Source organism: Mastomys coucha, chromosome X (assembly GCF_008632895.1).
Source record: "Mastomys coucha isolate ucsf_1 chromosome X, UCSF_Mcou_1, whole genome shotgun sequence".
Taxonomy (NCBI): Eukaryota; Metazoa; Chordata; class Mammalia; order Rodentia; family Muridae; genus Mastomys; species Mastomys coucha.
In genome coordinates, this window is record NC_045030.1 from 135,035,776 (window position 1) to 135,056,600 (window position 20,825).

General features: G+C 38.9%; 1 protein-coding gene across 1 annotated transcript in view; it reads right to left on the minus strand.

Annotated features, from left to right (window-relative positions):
* The window catches only part of Gucy2f (guanylate cyclase 2F, retinal), an 83,579-nt gene that overhangs the window by 13,964 nt on the left and 48,790 nt on the right, over positions 1-20,825 (minus strand). The window contains exons 7-13 of the mRNA XM_031377966.1: positions 17,554-17,730; positions 15,265-15,421; positions 10,327-10,476; positions 7,144-7,292; positions 5,466-5,629; positions 4,505-4,697; positions 951-1,125 (exon numbers count right to left, since the gene is read on the minus strand). Coding sequence (XP_031233826.1) covers positions 951-1,125; positions 4,505-4,697; positions 5,466-5,629; positions 7,144-7,292; positions 10,327-10,476; positions 15,265-15,421; positions 17,554-17,730 — 1,165 coding nt within the window. The remainder of the gene's footprint in view (positions 1-950; positions 1,126-4,504; positions 4,698-5,465; positions 5,630-7,143; positions 7,293-10,326; positions 10,477-15,264; positions 15,422-17,553; positions 17,731-20,825) is intronic.

Genomic DNA, 20,825 nt, shown 5'->3' on the forward strand with positions numbered 1-20,825 from the left:
ACAAGGTAACACAAAAGAGTCTCAGGAAATGTTTAAAAGGACAAAAGCTTTCAAAAAGTAGTAGCTGGGGCTGGCAAGATGGTTCGAAAGGTAAAGGCACTTGCCACCAAGTCTGACAACCTGACATGATAGAAGGACAGAACTAAGTGTTGTCAATAGGCCTTTGACCTTGATATAAGCACTGTGGCACAAACACATACACAATAAAATAAAATAAAATAAAATAAAATAAAATAAAATAAAATAAAATAAAATAAAATAACTAGTAGTTGGTTCAATATTGAAAGTGAGAGAGGGGAAGGAGTCAAGAATGACTTCTGAGATGATAATTAGCTCATTGGCAGTAACACTAAATGAAATATAAAGCACAGAAGAGGATATTGATATGGAAAGAAAATAATTCTGTTTTAGACTTGTTGAGTCTAAGGCTGACACACATAGGTGAAACTTAAGAGAAAAATTACCCTAGAACCGTAGTGTTAAAAAAAAAAGTAATGTTATTATATTTTAAGTTCTAAAAATATGTTTATAAAATAAACAAATTGTCTATAGTCACCAGCAGGAATGTACTAGTTAAATAAAAAAGATGGGGGAATGGGCTTAAAGACATTTAGTCAAGAGAGGATGAGTACAGGAGAAAAATGCTTCTGATGAATTGATCACATTATCTTAAACAGCACAAATACTTGGTGATCTTGTAGCACAGTTAAACAAAGAAGTGGTGGTGCAAAACAAGAAGGTTAGGCTGCAGCATCTATGGTGCCCAGTGGAGTGGTGCAGGGAAAGGAAAGAAGGAAATCTGGTTAGGCAGGAAGATGCAAAGCATTTCTGGACAGCAGGATAATCCAACTGTCCACTATCAGAGGACAGCTACAGATTTCTCCTCCTCTCCTCAGCTGTCCTTGAGACATAGAGAAGTGGTTTCTCTTGCTTTCACCAGCTTCTCTTACCAGAATGCAGGCCTATTCGAATTCGGACTGGCACCTCTGGCATGTGTCGCATCTTAAAGGTACCCACAGAGCTCAGGATATCCAGGGACATGTTTGCAATCTCAGCTGCATGCCTACTGCCATTCCTCTTTGGAAGGCCTGAGGCCACCATGTAGGCATCTCCAATGGTCTCTACCTGGGAATTATAGAAAGTAGGATTAGCAAGCAGGCAACCTCCACATGTTACTTCCCCCCCATGGGGTTTCAGAAGTGTGATAGAAGCCTCATATGTAAAGTGAGGGAGGCAGGGTGGTTCTCTCAATAATTCATTGGCCTAGCTGTATATCAGAATCATTTCAGGAGCTCTACTAAAATACTGATACTGATAAACATAAGTCTTACAACCAGGGATCCTGAAGTAAATATAACCTACTTCAAAGACTCTAGGAAAATAACAAGTTCAACAAATTCCTGTATGAATGGAAAGTGGCACTGCCCCTAAGATGCCCCTGCCAAATTATTCAGGGAAAATGTACCCAAGATACTGTCAGAGAGAAAGCCTTTCTCCACCTAATTTTAGGTAAATGGGCAGCCTTGGGGGGAAGTACAGGAAAGGAAAAGGAAGGACAAGAAGAGTCTGGGCCTTCTAATTAGCCATGACAGACAGTTTCACCAGTCTTTTGAATTAGGAAAACTGAGTCTTTCCCCACCAATCACCTTCTCCTCTCCTACTACTATATCCTTAAGAAACAATGTGGTGGCTTCAATATGATTGGCTCATGGGAAGTGGCACTATTCGGAGGTGTGGCTTTGTTGGAATAGGTGTGGTCTTGTTAGAGGAAGTCTGTCACTGTGGAGGTGGGCTTTGAGGTCTCCTAGCACTCATGGTCTGCCTCATGAGGAAGATGCCCTCCTCTTGTCTGCCTGCAGAAGAGAGTCTACTCCTGGCTTCCTTTGGATGAAGATGTAGAATGCTCAGCTCCTTCTCCAGCACCATGTCTACAGACAGGTTGCCATGTTTCCTACCATGATGATAATGGACTGAAACTCTGAAACTGTAAGTCAGTCCCAAAGAAATGTCCTTTAGTAGTGTTGCTATGGTCATGGTGTCTCTTCATAACAACAAAACCCTAAGATAGGCAATAATTCTGGCCTTTGACTATTTTGCTGAAAACAGGTCCTTGCTCCTCATCTTCCCCGTAGAGTGTGCTCACTCCTCTAGATAGCTCATATGTAGAAGCTTTTCAGATAAATTCAAATAAAACTGAAAGGACTTCTGTGAAGTGTGTCAAGCAGACTGGCTTACTATAAGTTTCATTACAACTAAAAATCAATAAAATTCTGGAGACATACTGCCCTGGGTAGAATCTCAAATTCACCACTTAACAATCATGGGACAAGTAACTTATTTTGTCTTTGATCCATCTAGTGTGCCCATCTTTAAAATAAGATAATGTCAATGCCCACCTCATAGGATTTTTAGAAGTAAATAATGTACATCAAAGTACTTAAAAGTGGTCAGGAGGAGATAACATATATTAAGTACAACCAGTCAACACCACTACCATCATCATCACCATCACCAACACCAACAAAAAGTATATCTTGAAGCACCAGTCTTAAGGACTATCATTATTATTCATTTCCAGAAAAATGAAGTTTTGGACTCAATAATAGCACTCACATAATGACTAAAATAACTAATAATTTGGGGTATTTGCCCCATAGAACTTTTGCTTCAGTGTGCTCTCAGTCTCCCAGCTCTGGTATGATTTGGAGGGAAGATTCCTATTGTCAAATAGACAGGACAGACTGAACAAAAGAAGGAATGGATACAATGCAAATGCTATGTGGGTATGCTATGTTGGTGGCTGGCCATTATCAGAGCATGGTAGTTGACCTTTTAACTTTGATAAGTTGTCACCCCAGAGACCCTAATCATCTGAGAACATTAAAAGAACACAAAATATGGCCCAAATGAGCATTAGTGTGTAGCTAGCCATGAGGAATTATAGGACGTATCAGCCAAAGAATGGTTCAAAGGAAGCAAAGGCATAGAGAAGGATCTGGTTTAGATGGAGCAACTGAAAAACAAATCACAGACTTCTGCAGTAGACTTCTCACATCCATCTTAGATTATCAAGTTCCAGGGGAGGTGACTCCAATTTTACAGGAAAAGAAAATGAAAATACACACGGGTTTGGTGACTCACTGATGGTTCAATTTTTATTTCCTTTGCCCTGTGTTGTTTTTAATAAACAAGCCTGAAAATTTAGAGTCCATTTTTTGATTCAAGCAGCCCTGTTCCATCTTAAAAACAGCCGGCTAACTCTATATTACAGCCAAAAAGTACCAAAATAGCTAATGGCTTGATCCCCAGGACCCCCAATGATTGTCTGAGCAGAATCAGCTGGATTGATTAAACTAGTGGCTGTGTTACTGCCCATGCTGAATCATCTTTGATTTTAGTCTCAACTGAATTAGCTTTCAGTGATTTGTTTTTCTCTTCAGGCTTCTTGAGTTCAACAAGTTAAGACAGGTAGCCTGATTCCATAGATTTTTTTCTCCACAGTGGTTTCCATGCGCATCTCTTGATTAGTTTGCTGCTCCTGCTGATTGACAGGTATGATGTCTATTTCTGAACCCTATTTAGATTGCATAGTTTAGCCATAAGGGCTCCTACCTGTCTAATCTGAGATAAATACACTACTCAATGTGATTTGAGAGCTGGACCATTTGAGATTACTATGAAGGATCCAATAAATGAAGCTTTTCCATGATTCCTGGGACATAAGAGTTATCTAAATTTTGGGATACCTGAGGCATCTTTTTCTTCCAATATGATGAGTATCCATATTTTTAACAACATGGAAATGTCTCTACAGAACTGTGATATTTTTAGTCATTTTGTACCTAGAGACAATAAATACACCATGTACAAAAAAATAAGAAGAAAGAATCATAGTACCAAAAAGGATGAAAGAAGTCATCTGTCATCTCCTCATATTCTGCAACCTTTGGTAATTTTTAAAAATAGAATATAACTAGACTGGAGAGAAGGGATATGGTAAATGAATATTTCCTCAAACTTCAGATCAATAGGTATACTTTGGGTTACCCTGTATCAACTCCCAACAGTCACATTTGTAAGAGTACTTTGGTATAATGCTACGTTCCTTCTTGTCTAAAAACAATACCAAAGGAGAAGATAAAATTTTTCATAACATGTATCATATCAACACAAACTTTACCAAGATGTACTCTGTAGCAGCCATCAACTATGAGAACACTGCCAATATTTCCATATCCTTTTCATTAACTAGCACAATACTTGCTGCGTGTTCAGATTCATCCAATGAACTGTAATAAGTCCCCCAATCTTAACCTATTCTTAGTCCAATAGTTCTCCCCATCTTAACCTCTACTTACTCATAATTGTAGAAAATATCTCAAGCGAAATCTTTCCTAAAAGACAAGAGTCTATAAAATCACATCTTTCAATTTTGGAATACACACAGATAAATCCCATATAAAAAGTTTCATGCAAGAAAGCATTAGTTTGTTAATTAACATACCTTATAGACATCATGACTGCCAATGATGGCATCAAAGAGTGTGTACAGATCATTCAGAAGGTCTACCACTTCAATGGGCTCACTCATGGCTGAGATTGTGGTAAAGCCCACAATGTCACTGAAGTACAAGGTGACCAAGTCAAATCCCTCAGGTTCAACTGTACAGCCCTTTTTGAGGGATTCAGCAACTGATCTGAAAAGGAGAAATAGTTATTCCTAAGAAGAGATTAGCCTTCTTATATGCCACACACTAAAGACAAATTCTCTAAAAATCACTGCCAGCTAGATGAGAAAGAGTTTCATCTGGATAGAGCATTAGAGAGCTCACTTATTCAACAAATATATAGATATATAGATAGATATAGATATAGATGATATATAGATATAGATATAGATATAGATTCATTCTGTGGAGACATAAATTCTATGTCTCCATAGAATTTCTTCAGCTCCTGGGGCTTCTACTTTACCCTCTTTTCTTTCTTTGGGAGATGTTCCCAGGTGGTAAGTTTTCCATGAGGCTAGTTCAACAATGATCTCATTAAAGAACATGCTACTTGGGGAGGAAATGGAAATTCTAGCCACAGATAAGAGAAAAAGTCCTCTGGAAACAACAGGCCTGCTTCTTTCCTATAGGAACTCTAAAAGCTGCCTGTTTTGTTTTGTTTTAAATTGGCCAACTTCTTGGATCTGTCACGAAGTGACATATGGAAAAATCAAGTCCAACGCCAAAGCTGAAATGACCATCATGTTCCACAGGAAGAAGGGAATTAGGATGCATGCTCTGCCTCCTTGCTTTCCAATTTTACTTTGATTTGAAGGTGTGACTCAAAGCCACTGAGAATAGAGAGGGTGAAGGACAGGCGGAGGAAGCAGTTAGTTGGTGAGTAACTCTTTCTTCGTTTTTTAAAATGGAGCACACTGTGACAAGCATTCACACTCCTCAGGAATTCGCACATACAGTGGTAGCATCTGTGTTAGAAGCTTTTCCGTTTTCTGTTTTTCAATTTCCAGTTCTTCAGTCCGTTCCCGGATCAAATCTTCCAAGTTGCTAGAATACTGCTCCAACATCCGAAGCATAGAATCAATAATATTAGTCTTTTTCCCTTTGTTGAAAGTTTTAAACTGAAAGTAAAGAAGAAAGAAGAGCCTATGACTACTTGGGGCCTAAACTCAGTAATGATGGAGCAACCATCTTGGGACCTTGAGCATTTATGAAGAGTTTATTAACATAAGCATTTAACTCATGAATGGGTAGCTTCCTCTATGGTGTTTTAGTCACCATGGTCATGACCAGTAAAGATTGGTAGTAGCCTTATTGAGTAGACATTAAAGGGTCTGCCCAACAAATTTCATACCACATGGCCACAAATGCTCTGCATAGAACTCCTTGTCCCAAAGTGGACAGTAGGAGGCTCCTTCTGAACTCTGTGCATATCTTTAAGTCTACCAAGATCCATCAGCCAGTTTGAAACCCCTGAGCTCCCCCCATAGCCTCACTTAGAGAAGTTCCATCATCTCTGTGCATTTAAGGTATACTAGATGCAATGAGAGAGGAGGTTATTCTTGTCATCAGACAGAATAAACTTCCAGTAAAGCATTTTAGTGAAGGGAGCCCTAGTAATGCTTTGTTTGAAAGTCGCATGATGGGCACTCCTCCTGCCTATTAGTGACTTCTCTGCTGCCTTCTGAAATAACATCTTTAGCATCAACACAAGGACAAATGGTTTTTCCTCGTGCCTCATGATAAGTTTTTAGAAATGTGACCTTTATGGTCCTTTGCTTTTTCCATACCATTGAACACCTGTTAGAGTGTCCTCAAGAACTCTACCCAGACTAATGGAAGTATTGTTAGCTGGAGGACACGGATGACTTCAAAAGCAGGACCCTTTGAGGCTTTCAGTCAAAGTCTTTCTCTTTTCCGCCTCAGATACCTGCCAGTCACAAAGCAGCTCAGTGCTGGACTCTAGCCAGGCTTTCAGAGCTGACATAGCACTCATGAAGAACACCTACAATTTCTGTAGCAGGCAAGTGAACAGAGTTTAAACTGTATGTACTAACAGAGGAACTTAGCTCTTTTTTCTACCCTCTTCCTAGCTCAGACTCTTTAGAAATGCAGTATCTTAAGAAGAAGGGTTATCACTTTTCTTTTCAGTAGCTCTCAGGTAACCTAAGAAATCTTCTACATTTTTTTTTCTGAGCCTATAAAAACAAGCTGGCATCATCTAAAATTTAGATTTTAAATAGTGTCTACATCAGAGTTCTCTAGAAACTTTTATAGAAACATAACTATGTGAGTACCACATGTGCCCATAATACTCATGGCAACAGTTCCAATGCTAATTCTTCCAAAAGACTGGCGCTTTGATTCCATCATTGATAAGCCGATCACAGCAGATTTTAGGTGGCTCAGAAAAGTCGGTCAGGCACAGAAGAACGCCAGAACTAAACGTTTGACTTATAGAGGATGTGCTGGTGATGTTGCAGGCTTAAGGACCTCAAAGCCAATCCTGGGCTGCTTTTGAAAGTGGAATGTCCTTTTCCCCTTGTAGAGGGAGCCCCTTCCACAATATAAGGACCCTGTGAGTATAGTCTCAGAGATGCTAACTACTGAACAGTGATTATGCTAGTAGATTTACCTGGCTAAATATTTCATCAAAAGTTGGTCGCTGTTCTGAAGCCTCAGCCCAGCACTGCTTCATCAGCTGGAGACACTCTGGAGGGGCATACTCAGGAGAAACCACGGGTCTGTACACAGGAGGAGGCATTTTAAGCCTGTCTATGATTTCTGACAAGGCACGAAAGAGAAAAGTTTGTGAATCATGAGTTTCAGCCAAGAAAGAGATTTTTCAGGAGAAAATATGAAGAGACCTTCCTTTTGATTTCTCCTTAGGTAGCTTTAATGTTGACTACATCTCCAAAAAGGCTGTGTCACTTTTGAGAAAGGAGTGAAAAACTGATCAATTGGAATCTTAGTATAATTGAGTTACCATGTTATCCTGCTTCTGCTAAGTTATAGATGTGGCTTATCTGGGGCCAATTCCAATACTGCAGCTTCAGTGTCCCCATGTCACCCAAGCCTCACAATTACCAGAACAAAGACATTGAGCCTTCTCTGTAAAGCTATATCCAGCCAAGGTCCATGCATTGGGTCCTGGATAATCACTAAACAAAGAGAATTAAGAATAACAGTGAACAATCATGGCTGTTGATCAATAAATGACACTTATCATATGCCAAGCTATGGGATGTGTACTTGGCATGTGTTGTTTTATTGGCTGTTCAGCACAAATGGATGAGGTAAGCACTTGGATTCTTTCTGTAGATGGTAAAACTGGAACACACAGAGTATGGAACTTGCCAAAGGTCACATGGGTAGTGACAGAGTTTAGGTCAGAACTCAAGCAATTTCCACTTATTCCACTGCCCTGCTTTCAAATGCCTCAGGTCTCAAGTGCAAGATCATAGAACCCTGTATAGCCTAAGTCTTTATTAGCCAAAGACTTAGTTCACACAAACTAAATTATTTTGTTTTTGTTTTTTTCAAAAGCAGAAAACTCTGTATAAATTGAAGGAAATCATTAGTTCCAAATGTTCCCATCAACTCATATTGGGCCTCAAAATAATTTGTCTGTTTCATCAGCTGGAGACACTCTGGACTTCTCCAAATCATTCTAAAACTATGTATCTGGCCACGTCACTTTCTCATTCAATATCCCTTCTTGACTTCTATTGCCAACAGAATAAAATCCAAGCTCTTTGTTGTGGCTTCTATTCAGAATTACTGCTCATCCCAGATCTCCTCTTCACCAATGCCCCCTACTTTTAACTTCTGCATTGACAACCAAACTTTGACTGCTCTGTCTACATCCTCATTGGCTGTGCCACTTCAATAGTACTGCTGCATATCCTAACACATGATGGAAGGAGTTCTGCTCTTGCTTCTCATTTCTCAGCTCCTTGTACAACATGGCTTTGGTTCCTTTAACTCAGAGCAGCCCATAATGGGGGCTTTCAGTGCCATAGATTCTGTAGTAATGAACCTTTTTAAAAAAGGCTTTTCCAGAAAGTCCACTTTTTGTCAGAATGCATGCAGTTGACTGGGTCAATTCTCTGCTAAAGCCCAGTATGGCACATTTCCTTTAGGATTTCATGATCCAAGGAGATAAGCAAGTAAAAATATTGCAGATGCTTTGGCTGGAACAAATAGCTACAGATAATGACAGATGAGGACACCTAATGCACACTGAACAAGTCAAAGGAGAGATTCCAGAGTTGGTGGCAGGAGTTAGACGAGGCCAGTTGGAGAGGAAATGAGGGAATTCTAGGTATTATGAATGGCTCATGAAAAAGCACAGTGATGGGGGCAAGGGGACCATGGACTCTCAAGGCACTAACTAGAATACTAGAAGTGACAAGGGATAAACGTAGAGAGGCAGGGAGTAGATGGAATATGAAGGGTCATCATGGCACATGAGGAGCTTCATCTAGAGAGAGGTGAAAAAAAGTTGGAAGGCTTTAAACAAAGGTGTGATATGGAATGCCAACTGAGGCAAAAGACACCTATATAACTTAGTAACATTTTCTACATTTTAAGAAACTTTTACTTTGAAATAAATTTAGGCTTCCAGAAAAGTTATCATATCTCAGTGATTGCCTGCATACTTCCCACCGGGCTTAGTGTAATGTTAACACAAAAAAAATTTGAAGACATTGCCATTTGTATAATACTATTACTACAGCCCTTCCTTGGATTTTATCAGTATTCTTTCTAATGTATTTTTTTCTGTTCCTCAATCCAATTCCAGATATTTTCTTCTGTATGCAATTTTTGTGTCTTAGTCTCTTCCAAGCTGTCTTCTTTTCATGATTTAGATACACTTGATAAGGACTGACCAGTTATTTACTTATTTATATACCCCCCACTGGCATGGAACTTGCCATCCCCCTGCCTCAGCCTCCCAAGTACTAGAACTACAGGAGTGTGCCACAATGCTCTGGTACTGGTTGGTTATTTTGAAGAATTCTTCAACTAGGATTTGTCTTAAGTTCTCTAGTGATTAGACTAAGGTTTTACTTCTCTTTTGTTTTTGTTGTTGTTTCATTTGTCAAGAACAGAACACCACAAAAGTGATTTACCTATCTTAGTAAAAAAAAGATCAGAAAGGTAGGGTACTTATCTTAGTGCATCATATCAGGAGTACATGATGTAATATGTCTTGTTATAGGTGATGGTAACCTTAATCATTTGGTTAAGGTGACATCACCAGGAGCTCATAAAGATAAACATAGTATTTTTTCCATTTGTAGTTACTAAGCATCTTGTAAGCTCACACTTTGAAAATATGTCACTATCCTGTTACTGCTAAAACTTTCATGCAGTGATTTTCTTGTTCATTGATATATCTTGCCTAATATTCATAGATTTCAATGGGGGACAGGCATAAAATGTCTATGACATGCTACAGGAAAAGATTGACATCATAGAGTATCACAATCAGTACCAAAGTACCTGTTAAGAAGTAACTCAGAGGAGCAGAGGTACTGTGTGATGGGAATAGTGCAGACCAAGAAAAAAGGGTATAGGTCCTAAAGCCTCTGATTTATATCCATGTTTGCAAAATGACCAGCTTCCTGGATAAGGGAATTTCTTCCACATGCCTAAAGCTGTCTGGCTCCAAACCCTATGTCTAAAAAACAGACTAGCTCTTTGCAAACTAGCAGGCTGTTAACAGTCTTCTAGCAAATCATGATAGCCTAGGTTGGCCTGCTGATATGGGACACAGTGGGCCCTTAGTGCCCTTTTCTCACTTCCTGCTTACCTTTGGCAGACAGATCCATCATGCAGAAAGGAGCACCCCGGACCATCACTTCTTGCATGATGATGGCAAAGCTATAGACGTCTCCTGCAAATGAACCTAACCTGATGCCCCCAGGGGCTCTTAACAGTTCAGGGGCCGTCCACAGCAGCTCTGCAAAGGAAGAATTGTCTAATAAATGGAGGGAGGATTAACTGAGATCTGCAATGCCCTAAAGGGCTCTAAGGGTGCTGGTTTATTAACTGCTTTATATTTTTATTAGACAGACTAGCATGCTAGCACCCCTCAGGGTCTGAATCTATTAATCTAAGGGATTACACACAAAGAGAGAAAAAATACTACTCTCTCTACCCAACACAACCACGCAGCAAGACACAGTATAAAGGGGAGTGTCAGGACACCAGAAGTAGAGACACTATCTGCTGCTTGCTTTCTCGCTCTCTTGAGTCTGCAAGTAGCAGTTGGCAGGCTTCCATGAAAAGGCAAGGGCACTGCCAGACTGGTTGCCATGGATTTGCTGCTCACTAAGATCTATATGTGTCTGGTAATTTGATTGTGCCAGGACTCAGGGATTTACAGTTTGCTTTCTCCGAGGCTTTCTGAAAAGATTAGAACATCCTCAGGCCTCTCATGTGTTCCTTGCAGATACAAATGGTACAGCAGCTACTTACCTGGTTCTGCAAATATTTATTGAGTGTCTAATATGTACCAGGCACTGTGCTACATAGAAAAATGGTTCCAAGTGTGAATCAAACCTTTGCTCTGAAGAAGAGTTCATAGACCAGAGGACAAAAAAGCCATGAACATCCCCTTATTGCAATCAATACAAGAGAGCTAGTGATGAGAACTACTGTATAGTACAAGAAAATGAATTGATTAAAAACCACATTTGAATAATGGCTATGTTCTGCTGACTTCAGGCCCTATACAAGGTAAAAAAATAAATTATCTTCCTTTCAGAGATTTTAGCAGTCAAAACATTGGCACATTTCATAACATGCACCTTAATATGTAAAGAAAATCGACTTTTATAATGTAATGGAGAAAAATAAAAGCAGAATTGGGTTTGTTGTTGTTATTTTTGAGCTATATAAAAATCACAATTTCTGTGAGTTAAAGAGTGCTAAAATATGGGTAGTTTCATCAGATTTAAACTAACAACAATCTGAACTAGCTAAATTAATCCAGGAAGGCTTCCTGGAAAAGTTAAATTTCAAATGTGCTCATTAAGAAGGTCAAGGTGCACCTTCTGGAGCTGAGAGGTGAGGGCTTTGCAGGAAGCAAGAACAGTATGTGCAGAAGAACAAGAGGCAGAAAGGAGTAAATTGCGGGTGGTGGGAAGGTGGTAAGCAGATTAGTGAAGGGCTGAAGAGAAGGGCTCTGGTAAGGAATAATGAGAAGGGAGAAAGGCTTGATGAGGTAGGGATAGGGAGGGTGGCTAGAAGAATGGGGGCAGAAGGTGAGAAGCCCTGAGAGCTAAATGAAGGCATTTGGAGTGAATACAGAAGGCAGTAGGGGTGCTGGAGCTGAAGAGGGATTTGATGAAAACTCTCTTTGGGAAGATTAATCTGGCAACCTGCACAAGCTGGGTGCAAGAAGGGCTGGAATCAGGGCTATCAGCTAGGAAAAGCAGTAAGAGCTTGCACAGAGGTGAAAGGAACCTGAGTTGGGGTACTTTGTGGCAGCAGAGCCAGGAAACCAGACATACTGGAGTTGGGGTTACAATAGAAATGAAAGTGACAAGGTCAGGCACCTCCTTCCTGAGAATTTGTGAAGAATGGAGTTGGAGTAAATGCCTTGATAATATAGAGGAAAGTCAAAAGAGGAGTTGGGTTTTGTTGTTTGTTGTTGTTATTGTTGTTGAGCTGTATAAAAAATCACCATTTCTGTGAGTTGAAGAATAGTTGAATCTGGGTAATTTCATCATATTTAAACTAACAAACATCTGCACTAGCTAAATTAATCCAGGAAGGCTGGGGAATGCCTGCTAAGGAGTACAGAAGCTAGGGCCAGGATTAGGGCAGGTGACAGCTAACTTTGCATCATGTTTAATGTAGGGATATTAGTATGAGAGCCTAGAAGACAAGTTCCTATGGAGCAAGAAGGTGAATAGAAAACATGAGATTATTTGTTTTGTTAGTAAAAGTCCAGGGAAGAGAAAAGGAGCCTTAATTTTGGACAACCACGATGTAAAGGCTGGAACAAGAACGTCTAGACTCAGCCTTCTTCATGTACCTGTCGTCTCACTTTGGCTTTCAAGTAACAAACACTCTGACTTCCCACCCAACACCTACTTCTATGAATGTCTCTGGTACACTCATGGCAATGATTTTGCTTTTATGCCTCCGCCTCCCAGAAAGACTGAAATTCATGAAAATACAGAAATGACTGAATGATCCTTTAGTCAAAGGAATGCCTTCTCTGAAGGTGAGATTTCAAGCAGAGGAGATTGAAGAAGGAGAGCCTGAGGAAGGGGGGGATGAGTTGTAAAATGGGGATGAGTGTTCATTATTATCCAGTTTCAACTGTATGACTGTAATCCAGATACAAGCTCATTTTAGCCATTAACAACATAGGCCGCTGGTGCTCTCTGAAAGTACTACTCAGTAATGATTGTGTTTAATCGCCTAGCATTTTACCAGATGATTTGTTTGTTTCCCTTTCTGATGCTTGTAAATGTGCCGAGAGAGTATGTCAGCAACAAGGACTGTGGTTTGGTTTTGCTTTCAAATATCCACTAGCTACCACTAGACATGGAGTGTCAGAAAGACTAGAAGAAATTTTTTTGGCTTCTTTTGTATCAGCTGCAGCCACTACTAACTCTGAGCTTATTCTACCTGCAAAGTCAATTTTGAAGAACCATAATAATATAGCATATTTTAAAAAATATAGAACTAGAAGTCAAAAGACCTGGGTTTTTAAATCCCAGTTTGACCACTAATTAGTTTTCTTGACTCAATTTTCCCAAAACTTCAAAGCAGACGTTGAGCCAGATGACCTTCAAAGATTGTCCAATTGTAAGGTAATATAAGCCTCATCATTTAAGGTACGAGATCAGTTCCAACATTTTATTTCATCTCATTCATTTGCTAATCTCCTGAATATTTATTCTACCAGAAACTGTGAACTCAAACCTGCTTCTTACCTCCACTAAGATTATAGTTTGGGTGTAGGGAAAGACAGCTAAACAAAGTATTACAAACGAAGTACAGATCCACAATGAATTTTGTTGACCTTAAAGATCTTGAAGAGAACAACTTAGCAAGGCATAAGGAGTCATGGGAAACCACTCGATGCTGCAGTACTTAAGCTGAGTCCTAAAGGAGGAGAACTTAGCTATGCTCACATAAATGCGTATGCTGTTGAGAAAGGCAGGGTATCTCAGGCAGAAAGGACAGCAAATGTAAAAGGGCCGGAAGGCAGAGAGAGCTGGACATACATAAACAACCTGAAGGAGTTCAGCAGGGCCGGATCAGGGAGATAAAGGATATTGGTATTAAGCCCATACCAAAGAAGACTCATATGTCATGTAAAAGGAATTTGAACTTTACCCTAAAGGCAATAAAAAGCCATTCAGTGAGGGGCACCTATAACAAAATCAGATTTGCAGTCTAGAACGTTCCTTCTGGGTACAGTATGTGAAGAATAGGTGGCAATTTGGAGACTGAAGTAAAATAAGAGTGAGAAACCAAGATACAGACAGAGACAGTAGACAGTGCACACTTACACACAAACACGGAGGCCTAGGCACAAACATAGGCACAGCCACACAGACAAAAGATATCCTTTCCCCAAGTTAAGACCAGTCTTAAGTCCCTAAGGTTGAATGTTTTGCCAGTCTGTGAAATAAATGTGAAATGGAAGTCTGGAAAAGTGTTACATTTTACCTTTTCTGGATGTCTAATTTTTACAGAACGCTAAGTACCTGCCATCTCGGCAGCTCTTATCCCAACACCCTATTGCAAAGCAAGGCAAATGGCAAACTAGGCCTTCAAATTAGAATTAGACAAGTAATTATCACACAGCTATGTCAGGGACAGGGTGGGGGAAGAGGGAGAGGGAGAGGGGAAATATCACAGTTGTCACTATGATTTTCAAGACTTTCAACTCATCCAGAACATGAATGGACAGAGAAAGAGAAATTTGGGGTTTGTTGACTGGGTGAAGACCTGAACTGAATTGCTGTGAAGTTGCTGCATGGTTTGAGTTACTGAGAAGCCTCTGCTCTCTCATCTGTGATCGGGAGAGTTCAATGGACTCCTACAGTTTAATGTTGCATGCATTTGGAGAAATGCAGATATGGTGCCCTCAAAGACTGGCTCTCTATCTGGGCATGTGCCTCATTTTCTGATGAGTTATGAGTCTGCCAGGCATTCTTTAGTGCTGTTACTGGTGTGCTAGACAGAAGACAAAACCACAAAATGGATGTCTCAAGCATGCCTGCTTACTTAGTCTGTCGCTCTCTCTGAAGCTATACATACTACCCATCATTTGCAGAGGGCTGCCCCCTTGCTTCTTTCTCTCTGAAAGACATGGTGGTGGCACTGATATGCTCTAGTGACATCCCATACTAGAATATACTTCGTGGGGTTCCAGCTTCTAAATTACTCTCCATTCAATCTGACAAGTATTTATTGAGTGCCTACTGTGTGCCTAGCACTCAGCAAGATTCTCCTGGGACTGCTGGGGTGTCTAAACAATACAGCCTAATCCTGCCTCAGCAGGGACTGAACATTATTGCAATGGCTTTGTTTGGAAGGAAAGGCTGAGCTGAGGTTACAGCATGCAGACTTCATTCAAGTCCCTTGGCTTGGAAAAGAGGCTGGATTTTTCAACAAAAGTGAGGGGTTGAAATCACTTGAAGGCTTTAATTCTATGCATAGTTTCATTTGAACCTTGAAGTTACCTTGTGTACATCCTTGTGTACAATTCATTGCTTACCTTCTTCAGAAGGTTCCTCTTCAGAGAGTCTCAGCATTTCTAAAATGTCATTAAAGCCATAATCTGTCACTTTTAGTACAAAACGCCCATCTACCACACAGTTCCGAGACTTTAGCCTCCCGTGAATAAATTCTCTGTGGTGTAAGTATTTCATTCCCTGCAGATGATGAAACAAAACTTATTTAGGCATTCATTTAACTATTTGATGCTTTTAGAGACAATTTCTGAGGTTGTTAATGGCATTGGCAATTATGACCCAGAATTCAAGCTTTTCCCTCCTATTTGTAGGCAAAGTAAACCTTTAACAAATGTTTAGGTCCATTCTACCTCTAAATGTTTGGCTTTGATTACGAATCATAGCTTGTGATTACTGAAAATTATATGCTACTAGGAGATCTATTGACATTTCAAACACAAAATGGATCCATTCACATGTAATTGCCAGGAGCAGGGAGATTCCTATTTTCCTGAACAGATCTAATGCATCTTTCATCCATTATCAGCAGAAGTGGAAACTTGGTGTGACTTTGCAGGTTGGCAGTTCAACAAGAGCTGCAAAAATTTTTAAATATGTATACTATAAGGCTTCTAATTCTTCAGAAAAAGCATGCATGCTTGCTTATATACAAGTGTACAGAAACAGAGCAAGAAGAATGCAAACACACTTTGATTTTATATGGTGTGCAATTAGAAATAAACTAATGGTAAGGTCATAGATAGATTTGTTACACATTCTTATTTGTGAATAATATTCAGCAATACTTCCAAAGAATTAGGTCAATCCATATGTACTGATATTGACATAACTACAAACCAAATAGTTAGTACCAAATAGTGAGTTTCCATGTTATGTGATGGTATGTATATTAAAAACAAATAAAATTGTTATAATATGATATAAATAAGCATGGAATGAACTTCAAGTTTAATTTTGACATTTTTAGCAGTAGCTCAACTTAGTGTAGAGGTGATGAAAGATGAGGGTTGGATAAATGTCAATATTTTTTCCCACATATATATTTATATATATATATATATATTTATATATTTATAGCACTTGATTTTAAATATTAATTCAATATACTACTTTTAAGTAAAAGAATATATAAATGAAGAAGGAGGCTAGGTATTTCTGCTCTCTAGGGTTGCTTGAGAGCCTTTACATGAATTTAAATGTGATGTACAAGAACTCTTCATCAGATGGGTTTAATCCTTCTGCACATCTGTATTTTAGTGAAGTCATCTCAGATTGTTGATAGCAAGTGTCTTTTTAGTGAGTTATTTCTGCTTTGAATCCTGATACTCCTTTGTATTCCCATGATTTCCATTTTGTGCTCTCAGAACCCCTATAGTCTCCATTACTTGCAAGCCAAGTCTACAATGGACAGGATTTTCCAGGTTAGCAAGTGCTTGACTATTACTCATCACAGGCCTGTGCTTGATGTTGCAAAATAAAGACTGTCTCAGGTAATCTCTCTGGGCCTCTGTGTGTGTTGGGGGTTTAATCATGGCCATCCTACAAAGTGGGAATGAGATAATATCTTCCCCTTCCATACCTCCTTGAAAATTGTTAAGTCACTATTCAAAACTCAAGGCTAATGATTAATGTGTACATAGTTCAACATGTAATCAATAATTCAGACCAATTCCATTAAAATACACATACACAGAGTGTTATGTCATCTTATAGAGTTCATTGGCTCAACAGAAGCTCATCCATGGACCTTTCCATAAATTCCCATTGTAGTCGTCCATGGTACATACAGTGGAGGTGCTACCTTATATGATCAATAGACATTTGTCTTTTCCAGGGACAGAGTTCCACATCCATACAGACATGCAATGTCTTATCATCTACTTCTAGATTGTGACACCTTTTAGAAAATGAAAGCAAGCAGCTGGTTTTACATAGTACAAATGATTCTAGAATGATTACTTCCCTATATCCACAAAGCAGAGAACTGGAATACAGTTAAAAGTAAAAGAGAGCTAGATATTAAACATAAGCAGAGAGGAAAATCCAGTCCCCAAGTTGAGAGGGAACATTGACAGATAGTTTCCAGATCAATACTCTAAAAGGCATGTGGACAAAAGAGTGGTGAAAGTGTGGGGACTCAGGACTTGGGAGACAAGGAGGAGAGGTGAAATGATCACAACAACCCACAGGAAAAAAACCCTCAATATCTTTAATTCCTAACCCCAAAGAGTAGAATAAAAACAACAGCCAAAATCTTTGTAAATTTCAGCTCTATAAGGAAAATCCAAGACTCCTTTAGGTTTGCCATTAACCTTGATGAGGTCAAGCAGCAGGGATGATTTGAACATCCAATCAAGTTTCACATCATCGTTTGTAAGTATGTCTTCTAGGCTCCTTCGAGAACAAAATTCTGACACAATGGCAAACATCCCCGAATCATAGAAGAAGCCCAATAAAGGGTTGACATTTTCATGCCGCAGGTCCTTCATCTGCAAAGAAGATAGACAGAGACCAATCACAACTATCTTGTTTCAGTTACTGCTCAGTGTTGACTGTACTACACAAGAGGTACAAGCAAAAGATATGTAAAATGTCATGATTCAGACAACTGGTTTTTTATACAAACTGTAAAAAGATAAATAAAATATATTAGAAAAGATAAAATGCAGTCACTTGTCTCAGTAGATCTTATACTGAGTGATCTGAAAATTATATTTCATCATGAAATGTGTTTTAAATGAGACCATGTGGTGCTAAGTGAGCTCAGAGGTTAAATATCTCCTCTAGACAGACAGTGAGGGAGGCGGGGATCAAAGGAAACTTTCCAAAGAACTGATAACTAGACAACATTGAAGAACATAGAAGAGTTGACCAACAGACCTGATGAAGGAATACTTCTGAGTTGAGGAAACTACAACAGTTTTAGTCTTCCTAGACTACAGTTCAATGAGGAGACTATGAAATATCAAGCTATATAAATAGACAGGAGCCAAAAGCCATGGAGTGAATATCATAATTTCAGTATCATATGTGTCATATAATTTCATAGAGAGCCCTGTTATAAAATTTAAATAACTATACTCTATTAATATTTCAATAAAATAGATTGTCTTGAGTTAGACTTTCCATTGTTATGAGGAGATACCATGACCAAGGCAACCCTTATAAAGGTCAACATTTAATTGAGGCTGGCTTACAGGTTCAGAGGTTCAGTCCATTACCATCAAGGTGGGAGCATGGCAGCATCCAGGCAGGCATGGTGCAGGAGGAGCTGAGAGTTCTACTTCTTGATCCAAAAGCAACCAGGAGAAGACTCTCAAAGCCCACTCCCATGGTGACACACTTCCTCCAACAAGGCTCCACCTCCTAGTAGTGCCACTCCCTGGGCCAAGCATATTCAAGCCACCCCATATACTGAATATTTATAAAGTTTTTCCCTTGTCATTCCCAAAACAATACAATTATGCACACAGAGTTTAAATTGTAATGGCCATTCCAAATAAACAAGACATAATATAAAGTATATGATAGGATATACACAGGTTGGATACAAAGTATTTTTCTATTTTATGTAAAAATTTTGAGTATTTGTAGATTTTGGTATGTGAAGGGTTCCTGAAACCAGTTCCCTGAATATAATAAGTATAACATTCTGGCCATATATAGTTATGTATATGTGAGTATGTACACTTGCATTTACTCAAAGGCTTAGAATAGTAGCAACACTAAAGGACTAGAAACAGGTTATATCTTAGATGTATATTGGAGCTACAAATCACATGTCATAATGTGGAAAATAAAAGATTATCGTATGGAGTATGGAGAAGCTGCCAATCCATTTACTGGTATGGATAATACTGTAAGATCTTCAACAAGATATCTGAGCTAAAACTATGTTAATACTTATAGGAGTGAGAACTATTGACTATCTCATTTCCCTACGAAGCATGAAAGCCTGATACCCACCACCATTATTAGTCCACTACAACCTAAACCAGTTAAAGAAGACATGAAATCTCAGCTTACATATAACTTAAGCAGCACCTTCCTCTAAGATTTCATTCTCTTACGACCAAACAACCAAAACGATTGGTCTCTGAAACTGTGTTTCAGAAATAATAAAAAATAATTAGGAAAATAGCTTAACTCACATCCCCTTGCCTCTACTGGAGCATATATATATATGTACATAGAATTATGATTGAAGTCTAAGCAATGGAATAGAAGAGAAGGGATATGTCCCATTTTCTAGGTTGAGGATTTTAAGAAGCAATTATACTCCATTGCATATTATTTTTCAAACTCTGTGGTTAAATATACACATTTATAAGACATAGCAGAGCCATAAGATGATGATAGCCTGGATTCTTAAACCACCATATTAAAAGAGGATCACTTGCCAATCACGAATAACCATCCTTTGTTATTGTTTGAGAATTAAAGTTTTGCAGTGTTTAAAACAATAAATGGTCCCAGTGTGGGACCCTGGCTACATAGTAACTTCCAGGCCAGATGAGGCTACATAGCAAAAACCTGTCTCAAAAACAAAATATATCAAGACTGGAGTTATAGCTGAATAAATGACCACATCCATATTTTTCTGGGCTCGATCTCCATGACCAAATGACATTAAATATTTGGGAGAATAACACCATATTTCAGATATACATCTCTGCCTGGACTTTACATCCACAAACATGAGAGAAGATCCTGTTTTGAAATTATAAATACCTACATGCAGGCATGTCTTTACAGAGATGGAGAGAGTCTGGAACAAGGTGAACATTTACTGTAGACATATATTTCACCTCTACCACAATGCTTATTTAGCTATTTAACATCAACATTTCAAGGGTTGAATGTGTTATATCAGGATATTTGATATTCACCTCTCTGACATAAAATCTTTAAGCATTCAACTACCAGAAATAGCTGCTTCTGAGTCAAATACTAACCTACATAACCTTAAATACTTGTTTGGCCAATTAAAAAGCATACTGAAATATGACAACATCGGCATTAATCCCACCCACCTTTTTCCATACTGGGTATTATTAAAGTATCCATTGATGCATATTGCAGCAAGATTTTTCTACCTCAGTTGCCTAATGGGCTATACATGTCTGTCTGTTTCTAGCACATCTTTATTGTTTTGGCAATTGTATAAAGTATTGTTCATATTAGTATACTACTCTATCTACTGCTTACCACGCAGAAGTGAATAGTCATATAGAATATATTATTTAAGTATTAGAAATAGGATTTTTCAGGGTTATTTTCTCCTTTATTTTATTTTTTAATCCTGTTTATGTGTGCAGGTTTGTGTATGTGCTCATACATGCATGCATGCATGTACATACATGTATACGTGAATGCAGGTCATCTCAGACACATTAGGTCCAACAGAGCTTCAGTTTCATGGGGTTGTGGGAATTGAACTTGGATTCTCTAGAAAACCACAATGTGCTCTTAACCTCTTAGCCATCTCCCCAGCCCCTATACTAGAAATTTTATGATGTGATATTGCCAACCAAAACACTGCAAGAGCCAGAGGACTTTTTGAACTTTTTTGGGGGGGGGGGTT